Source organism: Corapipo altera, unplaced genomic scaffold (genome assembly GCF_003945725.1).
Source record: "Corapipo altera isolate COAL_440 unplaced genomic scaffold, ASM394572v1 46, whole genome shotgun sequence".
Classification (NCBI taxonomy): Eukaryota; Metazoa; Chordata; class Aves; order Passeriformes; family Pipridae; genus Corapipo; species Corapipo altera.
The window spans coordinates 16,648,070-16,664,083 of NW_020884883.1; the positions used below are offsets into that span (position 1 = coordinate 16,648,070).

Sequence of the window (16,014 nt, forward strand, 5' to 3'; positions counted from 1 at the left end):
CCATTTTGTACATTTTGAACTGGGAGTTGGATTTGGGGCTGAACAGTTTATCGGAGCCAGAAGACACAAACTGTTTAACCATGTAGGTGAGCAGGAGGAAGTCATTGAAAAGGAATCCGTACAGCTCCTTACTGCTCTTGGCCTTGTACAGCTTCCCACTATGCAGGAGCTTCCGTGGTCCCAGGCAGTTTGTGAGGGAGTTGAACACAGGTTGCTAAGAGAGACAAAACTCATTAGCACCAGCAACTTCATGCAGAGATCAGCTCCTGCTCCTCTTCACCGTGGAGATTGCTCGAGTTGCTCAAAACGCCCTTCTGTTTTGTGTAACAAATTTAGTTACAAATTAAGAGAAAGGAAACTACTCTGTGATCAGCCATGGTAACAGCACAACTCAGAGTAGATTTAAGCTTCTACCAAAACACACACGGGGTTCTGACTGGATGAGGGCATTTACTGCACAGCCACTCCTCTGTTGTCCAGAAGCTGTGTTTAGAAAGAGCTGCACAGTCTGCAGTCAGGCCACCTCTTACAGGTGCATGGAGAGGTGATGGAACCAGGACAGACCTTCTGGGCCTGTCAAGCCTTGGTTCCTTATGCAGCCAGTGGAGAACTGTCACACCTCATTTTGAAGGCTGTCCTGAAAGGTACAGGAGCCTGAACTCCACATATCTTTGAGGATCTGGCACTGAGGGCTTCTGTGCCCTTCCTGCATGAAGGAAAACCTTGGGAAGCACACACTAAGTGAAATCCCACATAGTAACACCTGACTTAGCCCAGCAGCAACAGGAACAGAACTTCATAGGAAGAGTTATTTCTGTCTGTTTAACAGTTTAAATGGTATCAGTTTTTAAGCTTATAAATCAAGATTTCTCCACCACCAAAATAATGCAAAAATGAGGGTTCATCACATTATAGTTCTAAGTAGAATTCAATAAAAGCTTCTCTGCCAAGAGCTCAGTGGTGGATCACACTCCAATAAGGGATGTGAGCAGGGACTCCCTTTCCCCCTCCAGCCTTTCTGAAATTACTCTAAGACTCTTCCATGCAGGGTGTCAATGCAGCTACCTCAGCAAGGCCTTCGCACTGGACGTGGGACTGTATCCATTCCAGCCTGTCCGAGTTCTCCTTCTCCCGCACCCCTTCGTTCACCTGGGAGCACAGCTCCTCCGCACGCTCCAGGGCCAGCCTCAGGGTACTGTGATCTGGGTGGCTTTCTGGAGTGTTCTCTAGAATCTGGTGTGGATCACAGAGGGAATAAAAGATAAAATCAGTGTTAAGCACTGGTACTGCTCAGAAAAATCCCCATAAATGGTCAAGGCTTTATCTTTGCTTTTGCTATTGAGATCAGACTCAAGGCATTCACCTACAGAACCTCACTTGGGGTACTCACACTCTTTATGAGCAGAGGGTAGCGTGTAATCCTTTGCATTGGTTTCAGGAGGAAACTGGAGAGGGGCATTCCTTTGCAGCGAGGGTCCAACGCAAGTTTCTGTGGTGCAGTAGAGATTTAACATTGCATTACTCATCAGGAAACAGTTGCCTCACTGGCACTGAATACTGAAAACTCTCTGATCAGGTTCATTTTTCCAGGCATTCCAAGAGATCTTAGATTTTTCCAGTAAGCAAACAATACTTGTTTCCAGAACAAACAGGAAAGCCAGCGCTGTCATTGTACCAGACGCTTTACCAGCATAAATCATAGGGTCATTGTTCATGCAGAATCCTTACATTCAAAACTGTTCCAGCTTTTATTTTGACATTACAGGCTCCACTCAGGTTGAAAAAGAACAAAGCAATGAAAGAAACAAATGCCTGATGTCAGCAACTCTGGGAATTCTCCTTTCATGGCCTCAGTAAATTAGCTAGAGAGAAGGACAGGGATATAAATAAAGAGCACAGACAATGTTAACCAAGGTCACCATACAAATACACCTTGGAAGGGTCTCAGCTATTTTCGCAGGATTTTACTCTTCTGGGTTATTTTGATCTGGTCCACGCTGGTCAGACGGGCTCCTCCCTTGAGAAAAGGAAAAGGCACAAAAGCTACTGAATCAGATACCTTTAAGTAGTCTTTGAAATCAGCATCTTCATCAGTTTTCTGCTGCAGCAGCGACGCCCCGTTGAGCTGGCAGCTGCAGAACCGGATGTAGGCCTGCATGTGGGACAGCTCTGCTGCCAGGATGTCCCCGATCATCTGCACCGGCATCTTCTCTCCTCCCGTTTTCTTACGCACCCGCAAGGCTCTGAGGAGGAGAGAAATCACCATCCAACTTTGCTGCCAAGTCTGTGAGGCCTAAATCACAGCCCTTACAACCCCCACCTCTGAAAGGACTCAAAGCCTGGGAGGTGAATTCCCATACACAGCAAAGGCACTTCCAGGCAGCGCTGGGATCCAGCCTGAACCCCCAGGAAGTCACCAGCACAACATGCTGAGCTGAATGATCTGCCTGGTGGTGTCTGGGGGACTGGGACTCTCCTGTGAGGTTTCTGGGACAATCAGAATCAATCTCTACATTCAACCAGCATCCCATTCAGTGAATTATTAGTCACATTGTCTCTCTAGTGTTTATTTTTAGATAATAGAAGGTTGATGTGCAGAGAACTGGAAAGAATGCTTCCCATGCACATACTTTTGTGTAGGCTCTGCTTCTAAGGTATTACAGCAAATGTGCATCTGTTCTTGCTGTTTACTCTTCCCTTTCTCTTCTTATTACAACTCCTTTTGAAGCAGTCTGTTGTGAATGCATACATGCACAGGAAATAATCAGCAAGGACAGAATACGTATTGTAAAACCAGGAAACTTCCTGGAAAAAGGAACAAGAAAATAAAAAAGAGGAAAATATAAGACTGCAGGTAAGTACTCACTTCAGTAACTTTGTATTTGACATGATGAGTTCCTTCCAGTTAACAAAGATCAGCCCCATTTCTCCTTCTGTGAGAGAGCCCAAATCAGCCATTGGTTTTTGGAAAACCTGGAGCCAAAAAATGAGAAAAGTGAGTCATTCTTCAGAGACAAAAGCAGCTCAGCCTCTTGTTTAACCTAGCAGTGACTGCTTTTGTTGAATGCTCAGTGTCTAATTTCTCAACAGTTAAAAGCAATTCCTTAGTAGCACTTGTGACAGCTGTCACTATTTCCCCATAGCGTGTGACCCCATTCTGACACCAGCATCATCATTTGCAAAGCAGGAACAAGCACTGGGACCTGGAGGCTGACTGCTCAGCAGAAGAGTATTCCCATGATTTGAGTCAATCACTACACAAATTGCACTTGCACATCGTGCTTTTCCCCCTGCCCAGAGGATGAAGGGTTACCCTGTGTGCAGAACCACAGCACATCACCTCTGGAGAGCAGAGCACCTGTGTAACTTGGTGTATTTAACATCTGTCACACTTTGCCACAGTTGTTCTGTGCAGAGAGGTCAAATTGGATGCCCAACACCACACTAGGCTGCCCAGTCCCTGCCTGGCCTAATGTGTTGGTCTTGTTTCCAGAAATAAAACTGGAGAGAAGCCACATGATAAACTTTTATGGTGCTTCTACAGCTTCTGTCATGAGCCTGTGCAGCTCTGCTTGACACCTGGCCCAGCCCATCATCTTTCCACTGAACCCAAACACCAAAGAACAGGATTTGGAAAATGGGAAGGTCCTCATAAGCCAAGGGGTTTCACAACGTTGTTTTGCCTGGTGGGCAACCATGTAACATTCACTGGAAAGGGAGGTGCCTACACACCTTTCCTCTTCCAGCATCTCACAATTTGTAAGAATCCCATTATTGTTATTGTTCAGCAGGACAGAGGTGCTCTTTTCCAAAAGGCATTTTCACATCCAAGACATCTCACCTCTACGACGAGCTGCAGATCGTCCATGTACCTTTCCTCCGTCTGAATGAGCTCGTGAATGTAGCCCTGCCTCTTCCTTTCCATTGGCTGCATGGTGTCAAGGCTCTGGAGATCAGCACACCCTACAAGAAGCAAGCCAGAAGTTTAGATCCCACTCAAGGCACCAGATCTGATGAATTAAAAGAATTGCACCAGCACACACCAGCCTGTGCCTCAGACCACACAAACAGCAGCAGCGGGTTTCAAAATCGAGTGATGTAGTGATTGACCCCCTCCCTCCTTTGTGTCATTTCTCAGTCAACTTTTTATTTCTTCAAATGCCCCTTGTTCTGGTACTGTGATGCAGAATGAGAATTCCTGACTTCCTGCCACTCCATTGGTCTCATGACTTTTCTCACCTCTTCTGCCACACTGATTTGAAACTTTCCTCTTACCTCATGCAATGTCTTTTTGGACTTGATAATCTTAAAAATCTTTTCCAACCTTAATGATCCTATGATTCTAAGTTCTCTTTTGTGAGATGAAGTAATGAAAAATGTGTCTGGTCCTGACTTAGGACATCGCACCTTTAATCCCCACCCCATTTCTCAAGTCCTCTGCCTTGGTTAATAATTTATGATAAACCACCACTACAAATTTTTAAAGTTATAACACATAATGTTATATCTGTGTAACTTCACAGTTGCATAACTTCTTTTTCTAAAATGAGCCTGAGATATGTTGTATTATTTTTATGTATCAATTACAAATAATCAAAATCATGCACAGGAACACACTGGCAGTCAGTGACACAAACCCCAAGTTTCTGTAAGAACATGCAGGCCCTACAGCTTCACACAGCTCTTTCTCTACTGTATGTTAGTAAACAAGACAACAGTGTTCAAACTTTAGTAACCAAACCAAAAACTGGTAAAAACAAAGTGGTTTAGCTGGGTAAAGGAGAGAACAGAAAGTCAATCTGGATCCGTCTGTCAGCCATCACATGCCAGCAGAGGACTGTGAAGCAGCAGGGTGGGGGAAAAGGAGAAAAAAGGAACAATTACAGAGAGTCTGAGAACATCCTTCTATTGCTGGGTGTGATGGCATTGCACTGTAATACCAGGTGGATTTTGCAGGATAGCAGAAAGGACATCGCAGGAACTCATTTAAATCCGGCATTTCTAGAGGAACAACACTTCATGAAAATTGACAGGTGGTGTGAAAGGCAGGGCGACCTACACAGAAAGGGCTGTGCCTCCCCAACACCCTGACACACCTGGGACACGAGGATGTGGCTTTATTCACTACCAGTGTATAGATCTGTTTATGGGAGGGCTGCTCTAAATAATGGAGTTAGTAATAAATTTGAGGGGAAAAAAACTAAGAAACACTAAACGTCTGGCTAAACTTGATGAGACAGTGAGCTAGCGGGAACCTCACAGGCATCAAGCTGCTCTGAAGGAGTAGCAACTGTCAGCAAAAGAGAAACTCTTATCAAGTGAACTTACGACACCATGCCAAGTATTCTAACAGGGAAACCCTTTGAACAACACAAAGAAGTGAAACAGCAAAGGCAACAACTAGATTGAAAATCAGGACTTTTCAGTTCTGTTTTGCACCCTAAGGAGGATCACAGATCTTAAGCCTTCTGACAAGATTTGCAAAAACACTACCTTTTACAAAGAGATCTGGGATTGCAGCTCTTTTGATTGTGCAGAATGCTGCTTCTGGCCTTTGTTATCCCCAAAGTTACAATCAGGCCAAAATTAGATGAGAAAAAGAAGTAAAGTTATAGACCAAAGTCATTCTTGTGAAGTTTGGTATCTCAGTCCATCGAGACGGTCCATGGCCAATGTGTGCTACTTGTGTCACTCTTCAGTCTGTACAGCACTGAGTTTAAGCTCAACAGTTTCCTAAGACATGACATTTTAAGATAATCAGGGGTTTGCACAGTAACCAGGCTTTATTTATCCAGATTTGGAAGTCCCAGCTTTGACCACGTGGCCACATCAGCAGGGATGGACTGAAGCTCCTCTCTGCTTGTATTCCAGCTGTTGGAACAATCCACATGCTGGGATTTGGGTCTGTCCTATGCTGCCCACTGAAAGCAGAAGCAAACACTGGAAGAAAAATGTGCCTTTTTCTGCATTAAAATAGGTTTGGTTCATAAACCCATTATCAAATGCAAAAATGCAGTTACATTAACTGACTCCTGCGCTAACCCTGTATTTGGCCTGTCAGCTTCTGGCATGAAGGGACAAGTGCTGTTTTGTGTTTAATATTTTATTTAATTTTAATTAAACACTAGTGTTTACTAGTGAAAACACTCCAAATTTTGATACGTCTGATGATGTTGGCATAAAAACACAGTATGTGACCCCCACATCTGATTTTAGAGGGTGAATTCAGGCATTTGGGTCTGAAGGGAAGAAAGGAATGAGACCAGAGAACAAACCAGCCTACCTGGTGCATTTGCCAATGTTTTCCCAAGCGTCCATAGCAACCCATGGGCTCACCGGTACAGAAAGGGTGGACCTACATCTCTACACCTTCTCTTCCCACATTTCTGTTCCCTCCTTCCCTTGCATCAATTCTGGCACTTAGACATCTGACTCCCAGCTCACACCCTGGCAGCAAACAAATCCCAAGGGGGGGGGGGGGGGAAGAAAACAGTATTTCTCTGCTAGTTTAGCAGCCAGGAATGTGCAGGGAAGCAATAAAACTGTCTTGTTTGGCAGCAGAAAGCTGCTGGTTTGTTTTGGCTTCCGTCTGGTCAGGATTCATCCCAAGCTCCAGATGCAACTCATGAAAAGCAGTGAGATTTCTGGAAGCACCTGCAGAGGGGATTGCAGCTACTCACCTCCTCTGCCTATTGAGAGGGTTTCCTGACCTTTGGAGGGGAAGCCAGCCTGCCTCTCCCACCAAGAGCAGGTAGTGCTAAGCTTTCAGACTGCCTGGAGCATGACCTGCCCAGCTCCCTTCTCCAGAACATTGACTGGAGCGAGCAGTCAGTGTCTGCGACCTTGGAAACTTGGGACATACCAACAAAGAGATGCCTACACCACCTGTGGTGCCTTCTGTGCTAAATCCTGCTCTCCAAGGGGAGGAAGCACCTGCCTCACCAGGGCAGGGTAAAACAAGCTGGAGTGTACAAACAGGAAATCCCAGTCTCTACAGTTGTGTTTAAAATTATACTTTCCCCTCCAAATATACCCGAACAAGGAATATTTTTTTCCTACTAGGATAACTGCCGCTGCCTGAAACACTACCACATTCCAGAGTCCAAAGATGTTCTGCTCTGGAGGAGATTCACATGCCTGAAAAACATGGAGGCTGGGGATGAAAACCTTTCCAATTACTGACATATTTTGGATTTGGAGCACGCTCAAGGGGAAGAGCGACACTTTCTGAAGAAAAGAAATCCCCCACAGAAAAGAAAGATGAATGAGACCTATCACCATGTCATTTTTTCTTGGTTAAAAAAAATAAGTGAATTAAAATTCTTCACTTAAAAGCCAATTCCAGAGAACTGAAGTAAAAAGCAGATGAATAAGAGGCTTTCCTAGATGCCCAGAGCTGCTTGGGCACTGAATGCTTTGTCCCATTCCCCAACAAACTTCCCCTCTCAATGAACAAGGAAAAAACACATCAGAAATGACAGCTTAACCCTCCAACAGGAGCTCAGGCACTTGCCCAGAAGGATCTATCTAGACCAGAGGCATTAACTGCTTTCGGTCACCAGTGAAGACTATTTAGGGGTAGAGAGGAGTTTAGATTGGATATTAGGAAAAATTTCTTCATGGAAAGTGTTGTGAAAGACTGGAATGAGTTGCCCAGGGAAGTGGTGGAGTCACCATCCCTGTAAGTGTTCAAAGAATGTGTGGACATGGCACTTGAGGAGATGGTTTAGTGGTGGGATTGGCAGTGCTAGGTTCTTGGTTGGACTTGACGATCTTAGAGGCCTTTTCCAACCCTAATGATTCTGTGATTCTATATAAACTGCATTTTTAAGGAAATATATTGGTTTATTTAGGGTTTTGGGTTTGCTTTTTTTTTTTTAAGGGGGTTAGCTGGTTGTGTTTGGTTTTTTGTTTGTTTGAATCCCAAGCCAGTAGATATGGCTGGGAAAAGCAAGTAAGGCTTGGGGTTTTTTTTCCCTGTCTCTTATTTTCCCAAGCTGCCACAGGAAGGCCACATCTCACCTTCAGGACCATGGGCTGGCATTAGAACAGTCCCTTCAGGACAGCCAGGGAGCAGCTGGTGGCATCATGGGACACCACCCATAGCCACTTACAAGCTCTGCTGGCACATGTAAGGCCAAAACACTTGTGACACACTCCTGTCACTGCCTGGAGCAGACTCTGTGCTACTGAAAGCCACAAAAGGAACTAATCCAAGAAACCTGTGGCCATGGAAAAGGTGGTTTCCATCAGGCCCTAGGAAAAATAATAGAAACTTTTGTCCAACCTCCCCTAATCAGTAAATGCAGGATTACTCTCTCTGCTACAATAGAGGAAATTTATGATTCAGTTTCCAAGAGGTAAAAAGCAGGACCAAGTCTCTCCATCACAGAGCCAGGTAAGACAATGCTTGTACCGAGTTATTCAGCTGGGAAAAAAAAATCCTCCCCAGATGGACAAAAAAACCACAAGAGACAAACTAGATCCTTTTATGTGTCCCTTTAATAAAATACATTTGCATAGTTATCTTACAACGTCGTTTAAAACCAAGGATGAACAATTGCCTCATGCTAAGCACAGCCTGCATTTGCATGTCTCAACAACCATCCCTGCACACGGACACTCAAGCTTGGGAAGAACAACAGGAGGGATCTTAAGGCAGCACACACCATTACACAGCAGTTTTATTGGTTCATTACATTGAAATAGCACAACCCTGCAGCAGCTCCCACTGCAGGCCAAGGATTGTCTGCATTCCTACGAGCAGACTTATTTACAGGTGTTTCCAACCTGGCTCAAAGAAATCACACAGGGATACAATCTGACAAAGCACTGAGATGGCAAAAATATTCAGTGACTGGTAGGAGATGTTTCAGTTATTAGTGTGTAACTTTTTGACGGAGCTTTATGCCTTCTGCACTCCTGACTGCACCATTAATCACATGGAGAAAGTGCTTTGGATGCTCTCAGCCCTCACCACCACTGACTCCTTGCACAGCCCAGCCCTGAGACCGGGTCCCAGTAGTGGCACAAGACCTTCCTGCATGGATCCAAGTCTGGATCAGGAACTAAGCTTGTATAAAACTAGGCTTATGTAGCTTGTTAGTCCATTACATAAACCAGTTACAGAATTAGGAAGTGTTTTGGTACCTGTCCTTGTGCATTTACAGCACTGTTCATGTTCTCACCCCAACGACACCAGGGTCCCTGTTCTCTGCTAGCCCACAGAAAACAACATTAAGGAAATACTACACTGCAGGCAGCAGCATATTTCACTTTCCATGTTGGCTCCAGTGATACCTGTTAACCTTGTGTGGCTCTGAGCAACATTTAAACTCTCTGCTCTTGCCCGGGAACCATCAGTTAAACAAAAAACTCTATTTTCCAGCTTGCCCTTAGTTCCACAGCCAGCCTTTTTCACCCAAATCAGGGTGATTTTACTTGGCTGGCTGGGATGACCAAATGAACTCAACTCCATGGACCTTTAGCAACAAGGGGGTGGATTGCACACAACCAGACAAAAAAAGTACCATTTTTGAAACAAAAAGTCTGATTTAAACACAAGCTTCTATTAGCTCCACCTCTTCATTGATACAGAACATTGATTAATAATAATCTTGCCATGGTCATGGATGACCTGATGTGTGTATCCAACCCTTTCTGCACCAATGTGCAGGAGAGCAGAGCTCTCAGGTGATTGTGCTGGAGCTGTGCTAGACAGACTTTTGCAGTAGAGACAAATACTGAAGGCAGGGACTGAGTCTCTTTCAATCAGCATTACTAAGGTGTGTTGTTATTATCTTTGTTATTACAGTTAGAGAATTTAGAGCACACTCAGTTAATACTGAAACACAAAAAGGTAACTGTGAAAGCACAAGATGCTTCACTTTAATCCTCTTCAGTTCTAATTTAGAGGCAGCAGTTTCAATAATTTTCAATGCTCATACCTACATACCCAACGACAGGGCTCCCTGTGTGAAACTTTACCTAACAGTGCCCTAACCTCCAATTGTATCAGTTAAAAAACGTGTAGCATGCCAGCTGCTTTTGGAAAATGCCACATAACTATGTCCTCAAACATCCCAGAGAGGATGTTTTTAGTTTTTCAAAGACCATTAGTAGCAATCTGGCATTCAAGGAAAACTGAGTGAACATTGGGAAGTCAGTGTGGCTCAAATCCCACAGGTTAATAGTGCCTTTTAGAAATGAGATAATTTGGAAGATCACCCAATTCTCAGACTACAGTGATTGCTTGATGCCACTGGTGCAGCAAAAGACACTTCAGTCTGTATTAAACAGGTCTTCCAAGACAGAAATTCAGAGAAGGCAATCCTGGGTCAGTAGCACATTTTAGTAGAAACACTTGAAATGTAGGTTCATAAGGAAATCAAGTCATCTGGAATAGTCAAAGGATTATCTAGCACATTATTTGCCTACAACAACGCAATTTCATTCTATAACAGAATACTGGTTCAGACAAAATACATCCAGAATAAAAACCCATTTGTAGTTTTCTGTAGGCACATTGCTTAGTCCATATTGCACAGAAGATACATCTCTGAACTAAAGGGCACATATACATTATTTGATCAAGTATATTAAATACATAACACTGAGATTCTGAAGAAAGGCTTTTAAATTTTTGCAATTGGACTAACCTTTTCCTGATAGTACCTTCACAACATTCATAGGTATATATATATATATGTCTCTGTAGTAAACAAGCAGTGTTTTGTAAACATTTCTGATTGCATAAGTGACCTTTGCTATTTCGTAACCAAGTTCAGGAAACCAACTAAATTAAATACTGTGTCTATGAGATTTCTCCTGTTGCTACAAGAGCACAGAACTATTTAATCAGAGAAGACTGTAATTAAATTAATCCTTTTATTTAAAGGGGAATCAAGGTTATAAGTCCCTCCTTCCCTCCAAACATTACAGTAAGACATGGGCACCATTACTGCACCTTACTGGTGACACACCAGGGCCGTGAAGGACCACCCTTGGGCTGAGGAGCACAGTTCCATTCCTAAACCCAAATGCTCTGCTCTCAGCTCCAAGTGTCACTTAGTGTCTCTTTTCTGGCAACACCTCTGTATCAAGGTTAGCTGTGCACTAAGGCTGCTGGTTTATTCACCAGAAGGAAGAGCAGCAGCTTTCAGACAGTACTTTGAGTCACTGCAGAGTGCAGCCAAACACAAACAATTCTGTACCATTGACTATTTAATGAAAGGACAGGGAAAGGGCCTGGTCACACAGAGGCTGTGTAAGTACTTACTGCAGCAACTAGCACGTTTGCCAAAACTGAAAGCAAATATGAATTATCAGCATAAAGTATTTAAAGGAAGGAGGTTGTTTAGGGATAGAATGTATTGAGCCAAAACAACCTGAATTCCTGCCACAGTACTAAACTGTGAAGGAAGAAAAAAATTAAAACTATCCTCCACTCTATGCTTAATAGTTCTTTCCCCAGTTAAAAAGGGTTTTAAAAGGCTGGATGGACTGCACCAGATCTAACCCTTAGATCCTGTAGCATATTTGTAATCACAGTGACTATCAGCAGCAGACAGGTAGGGTTTGTTTCTGGATGAGCCATGTAGGCTGTCAATTTTAAAAGCTCAATATGTAAGAGATTAAATCAAGTCCATTAGAACAATAATCGGTGAACATTTTAATTCTGCAAAATATGTACATTACAACATTAAAAGAACACAACTGCCCATTCAAAACAGCTCAGATAAACTGTGCAAATAGTGGGTCTTTGTGTGTCTGCAATCCCACCATGCAAAAGATAACTTGATATGCATGCTAATAACTATGGTTATCAATACCAAAGGAAATACTAAAGGAAACAAGAATGAACAGCAGTGAAAGCCACACAAAGACCCACTATCCTTTCTGCTTTTACAAATCAACTGAAACTGTAGATCAGAAGAAAAAAAAACACAAAAACCTAATTTCTTGATTGGATCTAATGTTCAAACGAAGCAAAAGGATTGTGTCAGACACGTGAGCAGGGCTGGCCACCCTGCCTCCACGCTAGTCAAACTTGGATAGTGGGTCTCTGAGGTGCTTTCACACTGGAAGACAACATTGGGTCCTAAAAAAAACAAAAAAAAAAAAATGAAGGATAAAATGAACATAAATTTGAAGAGTGAAACATATGAGTTATATGGACAAAGACAGAACAACACCAAAAAGGTCAGAAAGGAACGATAAACAATTCAACTTTCTGAAAACAGATATCATGAGCTTCCACCTTTGCAATTTCATATTTATAAACACACACAGATTTAAGTACTTGTGACCGGCCTCTGCTGACTCTGAAAAACCTCTGTAGCTGACTCCTTTGAAGAAAAAGTTGCTTCCCAAGGAAGACTTCTGTTATGTAGACTCAACACAAGGTCAAGCCCCAGGGGTTTGTTTTTAAAGGCAATGGTAAAATTCCCTGACATTTCAACAAAACCAGGATTTCTCCTGAGAAACTTGTAATGGGACATTAGAAAATCAGATAAAAACTAAACTTGTATAGAAAAGCCTTGCTGGAATTTGTGTATCTAAATTAACACATAAAAATTTACCTGTTTGATTCTCTTCAAAGCCTAAAAGAAATTAAAGCCTTGTCTCTAGTAACATGTGTCCATGGAGCAGGATGTACGACATCCCTCAATTCCCCATCAGAAACCAAAGGCTACACAGTCTGAAAAGGCACTGACTGCAAAGTCAGGCTAAAGGCAGAGGTGTGACATGGGCTGCAGCTGCACATACCTTGTGGGCAATCCAGAAACTATTCCATACCCCAGGATTTCAACCTGGAAGCTTTATCCAGCCTGGCTGACAATCACCACATAGTTTTAGAAATAGAGAGTCAGTATGTCACTATGAACTAATTGATTGACTTTGATCTTTGGTAAAGGGGGTAAAATTCTGGAGCTGTTGAGTTAAATCTTAGAATAAATTATTAATCTTCATGTGATAAAAAATTCACATAGACCTGAAACAGGCAACACCTCAAAGCCACTGATACCATGAACTCTTACTCCATAAAGAGAAGTTACTTGGCAAGAATTAGAGAACTTCAAAATGCGTGTCCATATATAGACACAGAAATGCACCCCCCACAACCACATCAACTCAGAAGTTGTTTTCTCACTATGAACACCCTTGAAAATCAGGCAGCTTCACTCCCTAGACAGTGTGCACACGAATTACTGATGATCTTTTCTGCATGAAAATAGACTTCTGGAAATAAAGAACCTTGTTGGTGAAAGGACAGGGCTTGCCTCATGTCTCTAATATGTCACATCTACAAGTGAGGTTCGGGGAGCAAACTAACTAGGTAGATATAATGGTATTACTATAAATAGCAAGTTTGTACCTAAGGAAATTCACACCATTGTCATACGTGCATCAAGAACCGTCTATGGAGAGAGGATCTGTGCCCAGTCTCACCACCTTTTGCCATGGCACTGGCAGAAGGCAGATCAGGCAGGTTTAAATGGGGAAGGAGGTGGCTCTCAGGCTATAGAACTACTTGGAGCTCAGGCCTGAGCACACATAGGAAGTTACTCAGATGAGTGAGGAACTGCAGCAATGCTGGACTATGGAAAGGAAAAAGTGTGAGCAGAAACACTAACAGTACATTACTGTGAGAGTTGTGAGACACTGGAACAGGTTGACCAGGGAGGTTGTGGATGCTCCATCCCTGGCAGTGTTCAAAGCCAGGATAAGTGGATAACGCCTTCAGTAACCTCTAGTGGAAGGTGTCCCTGCACATGGCAGAGGGGTTAGAACTAGATGATCCTTAAGGTCTGTTCCAACCCCTTAACATTATATGATTCTACTAGAGTAGGAAGAACTGGCACAACATTCAGCTCTGTGAAAGACCAGTTTCACAGAGGGAGATGAGGCACCTCAACCAGGACGAACCAGAAGCCTCCATCTGAGGTACCTGAGGGGAGAAAATCTCAGCTAAAAAAAAAATAAGGATAAGGTTCACACTGATCTCATGGATAAGAAGACAAACTGAAAAAAGCTGTCTCACTGAAAAAGCCAAATAATGAGAGAACAAGTTTCTAAGAGCAAGGCAGGTAAAGGCTGGCTGAAACAGAATTATCTCCAGACCAGGCTATGGAAAAGAACTGTAAAGTGCCAAGTGCACCATGCCTATCCTACCTTACACATCCCTTAGGGAAGAATGGGAAGAGAACCTGGTAGATGTGTTCTAGGCAGGTACTGGCAACACAGAAAACATCTGACCCTGAATGGTTGAGCAAGCACTCAAAGAACAGAAGACTCTGATTCTGTGCATATTTCTTTATTTTAAATCTATAGGTGTATTTTGAAACTTCTTGTTTATTCTTTATGATAGCTTTTGTGCAAACATTAGAATAAGGGCTATTAAAATGTCACTAAAACATGAGCAAGTCTAATCATCACTGAGGTTACTGAGAGCACAACTCAACGATTCCTTGTTCTGCAATCACCAGGTATTTTAAGAGACCTGCTGACAAACCTACAATGCCCTGAATTGATTTTCTTTCTTTCCTTGCAGAGACCCTGTGTCAAGACGTGCAGCCACACCACAAGGAAAAGTGAACTTGTTCTGCTCAGGGAGCTATTTCAGCAACTTAAGAAACATCTCACTGACCTCAGTTCCTTCTTTGCTAGGGAAGTTTGTCATTACAGCTATAACTAGTAACTTCCAGAAAAGACTCTGGATACAAAGCTGGTCCAGATAATAGAGTTTAAATTTGAGGGAAATCGAGAATTTTTGTAAGCTGCAAACCTATTTCAGTAAACCAAATCTGCCTGCTGCCTTTCTAATGCCACTGTATTTGATCATCTAGAAAAGACGGTGGGAGACAAACTGCTATTCATCAACAGAAACATCACAAAACTCAGATTAGCAGTTCTTTAAAATACAAGGCATTTTTAAAATCACATTCTGTCATATCTCTAAGTTGGTCCCTAGAGGGCCACATCAACACTTCTGTGGGAATAGTGACTTCTCAAGAATACTAGTGATAGTTTCTGCATTGTGTTTAAACAGAACAAAAAATACTGCAAGGAAATCCCAAGGAAGTTTGGAAATTCAGTCAGTACATATTTAAATATTCCTCTGGTTACAGAAGAATGGTACAGAACTGGCTTACTGCTAACACAACTGACCAGCAGCAGCTCAGCTGAAACCTGGGTAAGGATATCTGCACAATGCTGGGTTTGAGTTAACAAGCCATGCTGGTTGTTTTGTGCAGGTTCTGGGTTTGAAGCAGGATTTTTCCTGAAGTTTCCAAATGCCTACCTTTTAATGTCACGAAAGAGTGGCAAATCCCAACACAAAACTGATGTATAACTTAGCTTATTTGAAATACTCAGAGAATTAAAAAAAATACATAAGTTCAACATACTCTTCATTCACCAATAGGTGGATTTTGTAGATCTGAATCATAGACAAAAGTTTAGCAACCAGATACAGATGACCAGGTGCACATCTGCTCACGTGACTGACCTTTCTGAAAATACTTTCAAAGCACAGCCACAGTTTGATGTGGATGGAAAAGTTTTTATTCCACAACACTGAAACCTCATTAGAGAAAAACTTATCATATCTCATTTTCTCATTAGAGAAAAACTTATCATATCAGAAGTTTCCAATTGCATTTTGGTCTTAGCACAGTTTTTGCTGAAAATTAGTGCTATATGATCACCTTGAACTTATCAACTCAGCCACATACTTTGAAATGGCAACACACCTGGGGTGACAAGCTGTTCTCTCTGTAATTTTTGAAAATTCATGAAGTTCTACTACTTAGCCAGAATCATAATTTTATAGCCCATCCAGGTGTAGTCTATACTATTTATTCAAAACTGAGATTTGTAAACAAATTAAAGCTTTCAAAGGATCACTTTAATGATTTAGCCATGTCTAATCAAAAGAATGTAAAGTTCAGTCTAAATGCAGAAGTTTTTGACATCCCAACCACACTGGCCAGAGGCATTTTAAAAAAACCA

General features: G+C 42.5%; 1 protein-coding gene across 9 annotated transcripts in view; it reads right to left on the minus strand.

Moving 5' to 3' along the window:
* ITSN2 (intersectin 2) overlaps positions 1–16,014 on the minus strand; it is an 83,000-nt gene that overhangs the window by 4,718 nt on the left and 62,268 nt on the right. For 8 of the 9 annotated variants that reach the window (XM_027640897.1, XM_027640895.1, XM_027640896.1 and 5 more), the window contains 6 exons: positions 3,842–3,963; positions 2,867–2,973; positions 2,060–2,243; positions 1,391–1,489; positions 1,066–1,233; positions 2–214 (listed from right to left, as the gene is read on the minus strand). In XM_027640897.1, coding sequence (XP_027496698.1) covers positions 2–214; positions 1,066–1,233; positions 1,391–1,489; positions 2,060–2,243; positions 2,867–2,973; positions 3,842–3,963 — 893 coding nt within the window. Of the gene's footprint in view, position 1; positions 215–1,065; positions 1,234–1,390; positions 1,490–2,059; positions 2,244–2,866; positions 2,974–3,841; positions 3,964–11,661; positions 12,101–16,014 lie in introns of those variants that run through there. The other variant, XM_027640899.1, reaches the window with a different exon arrangement.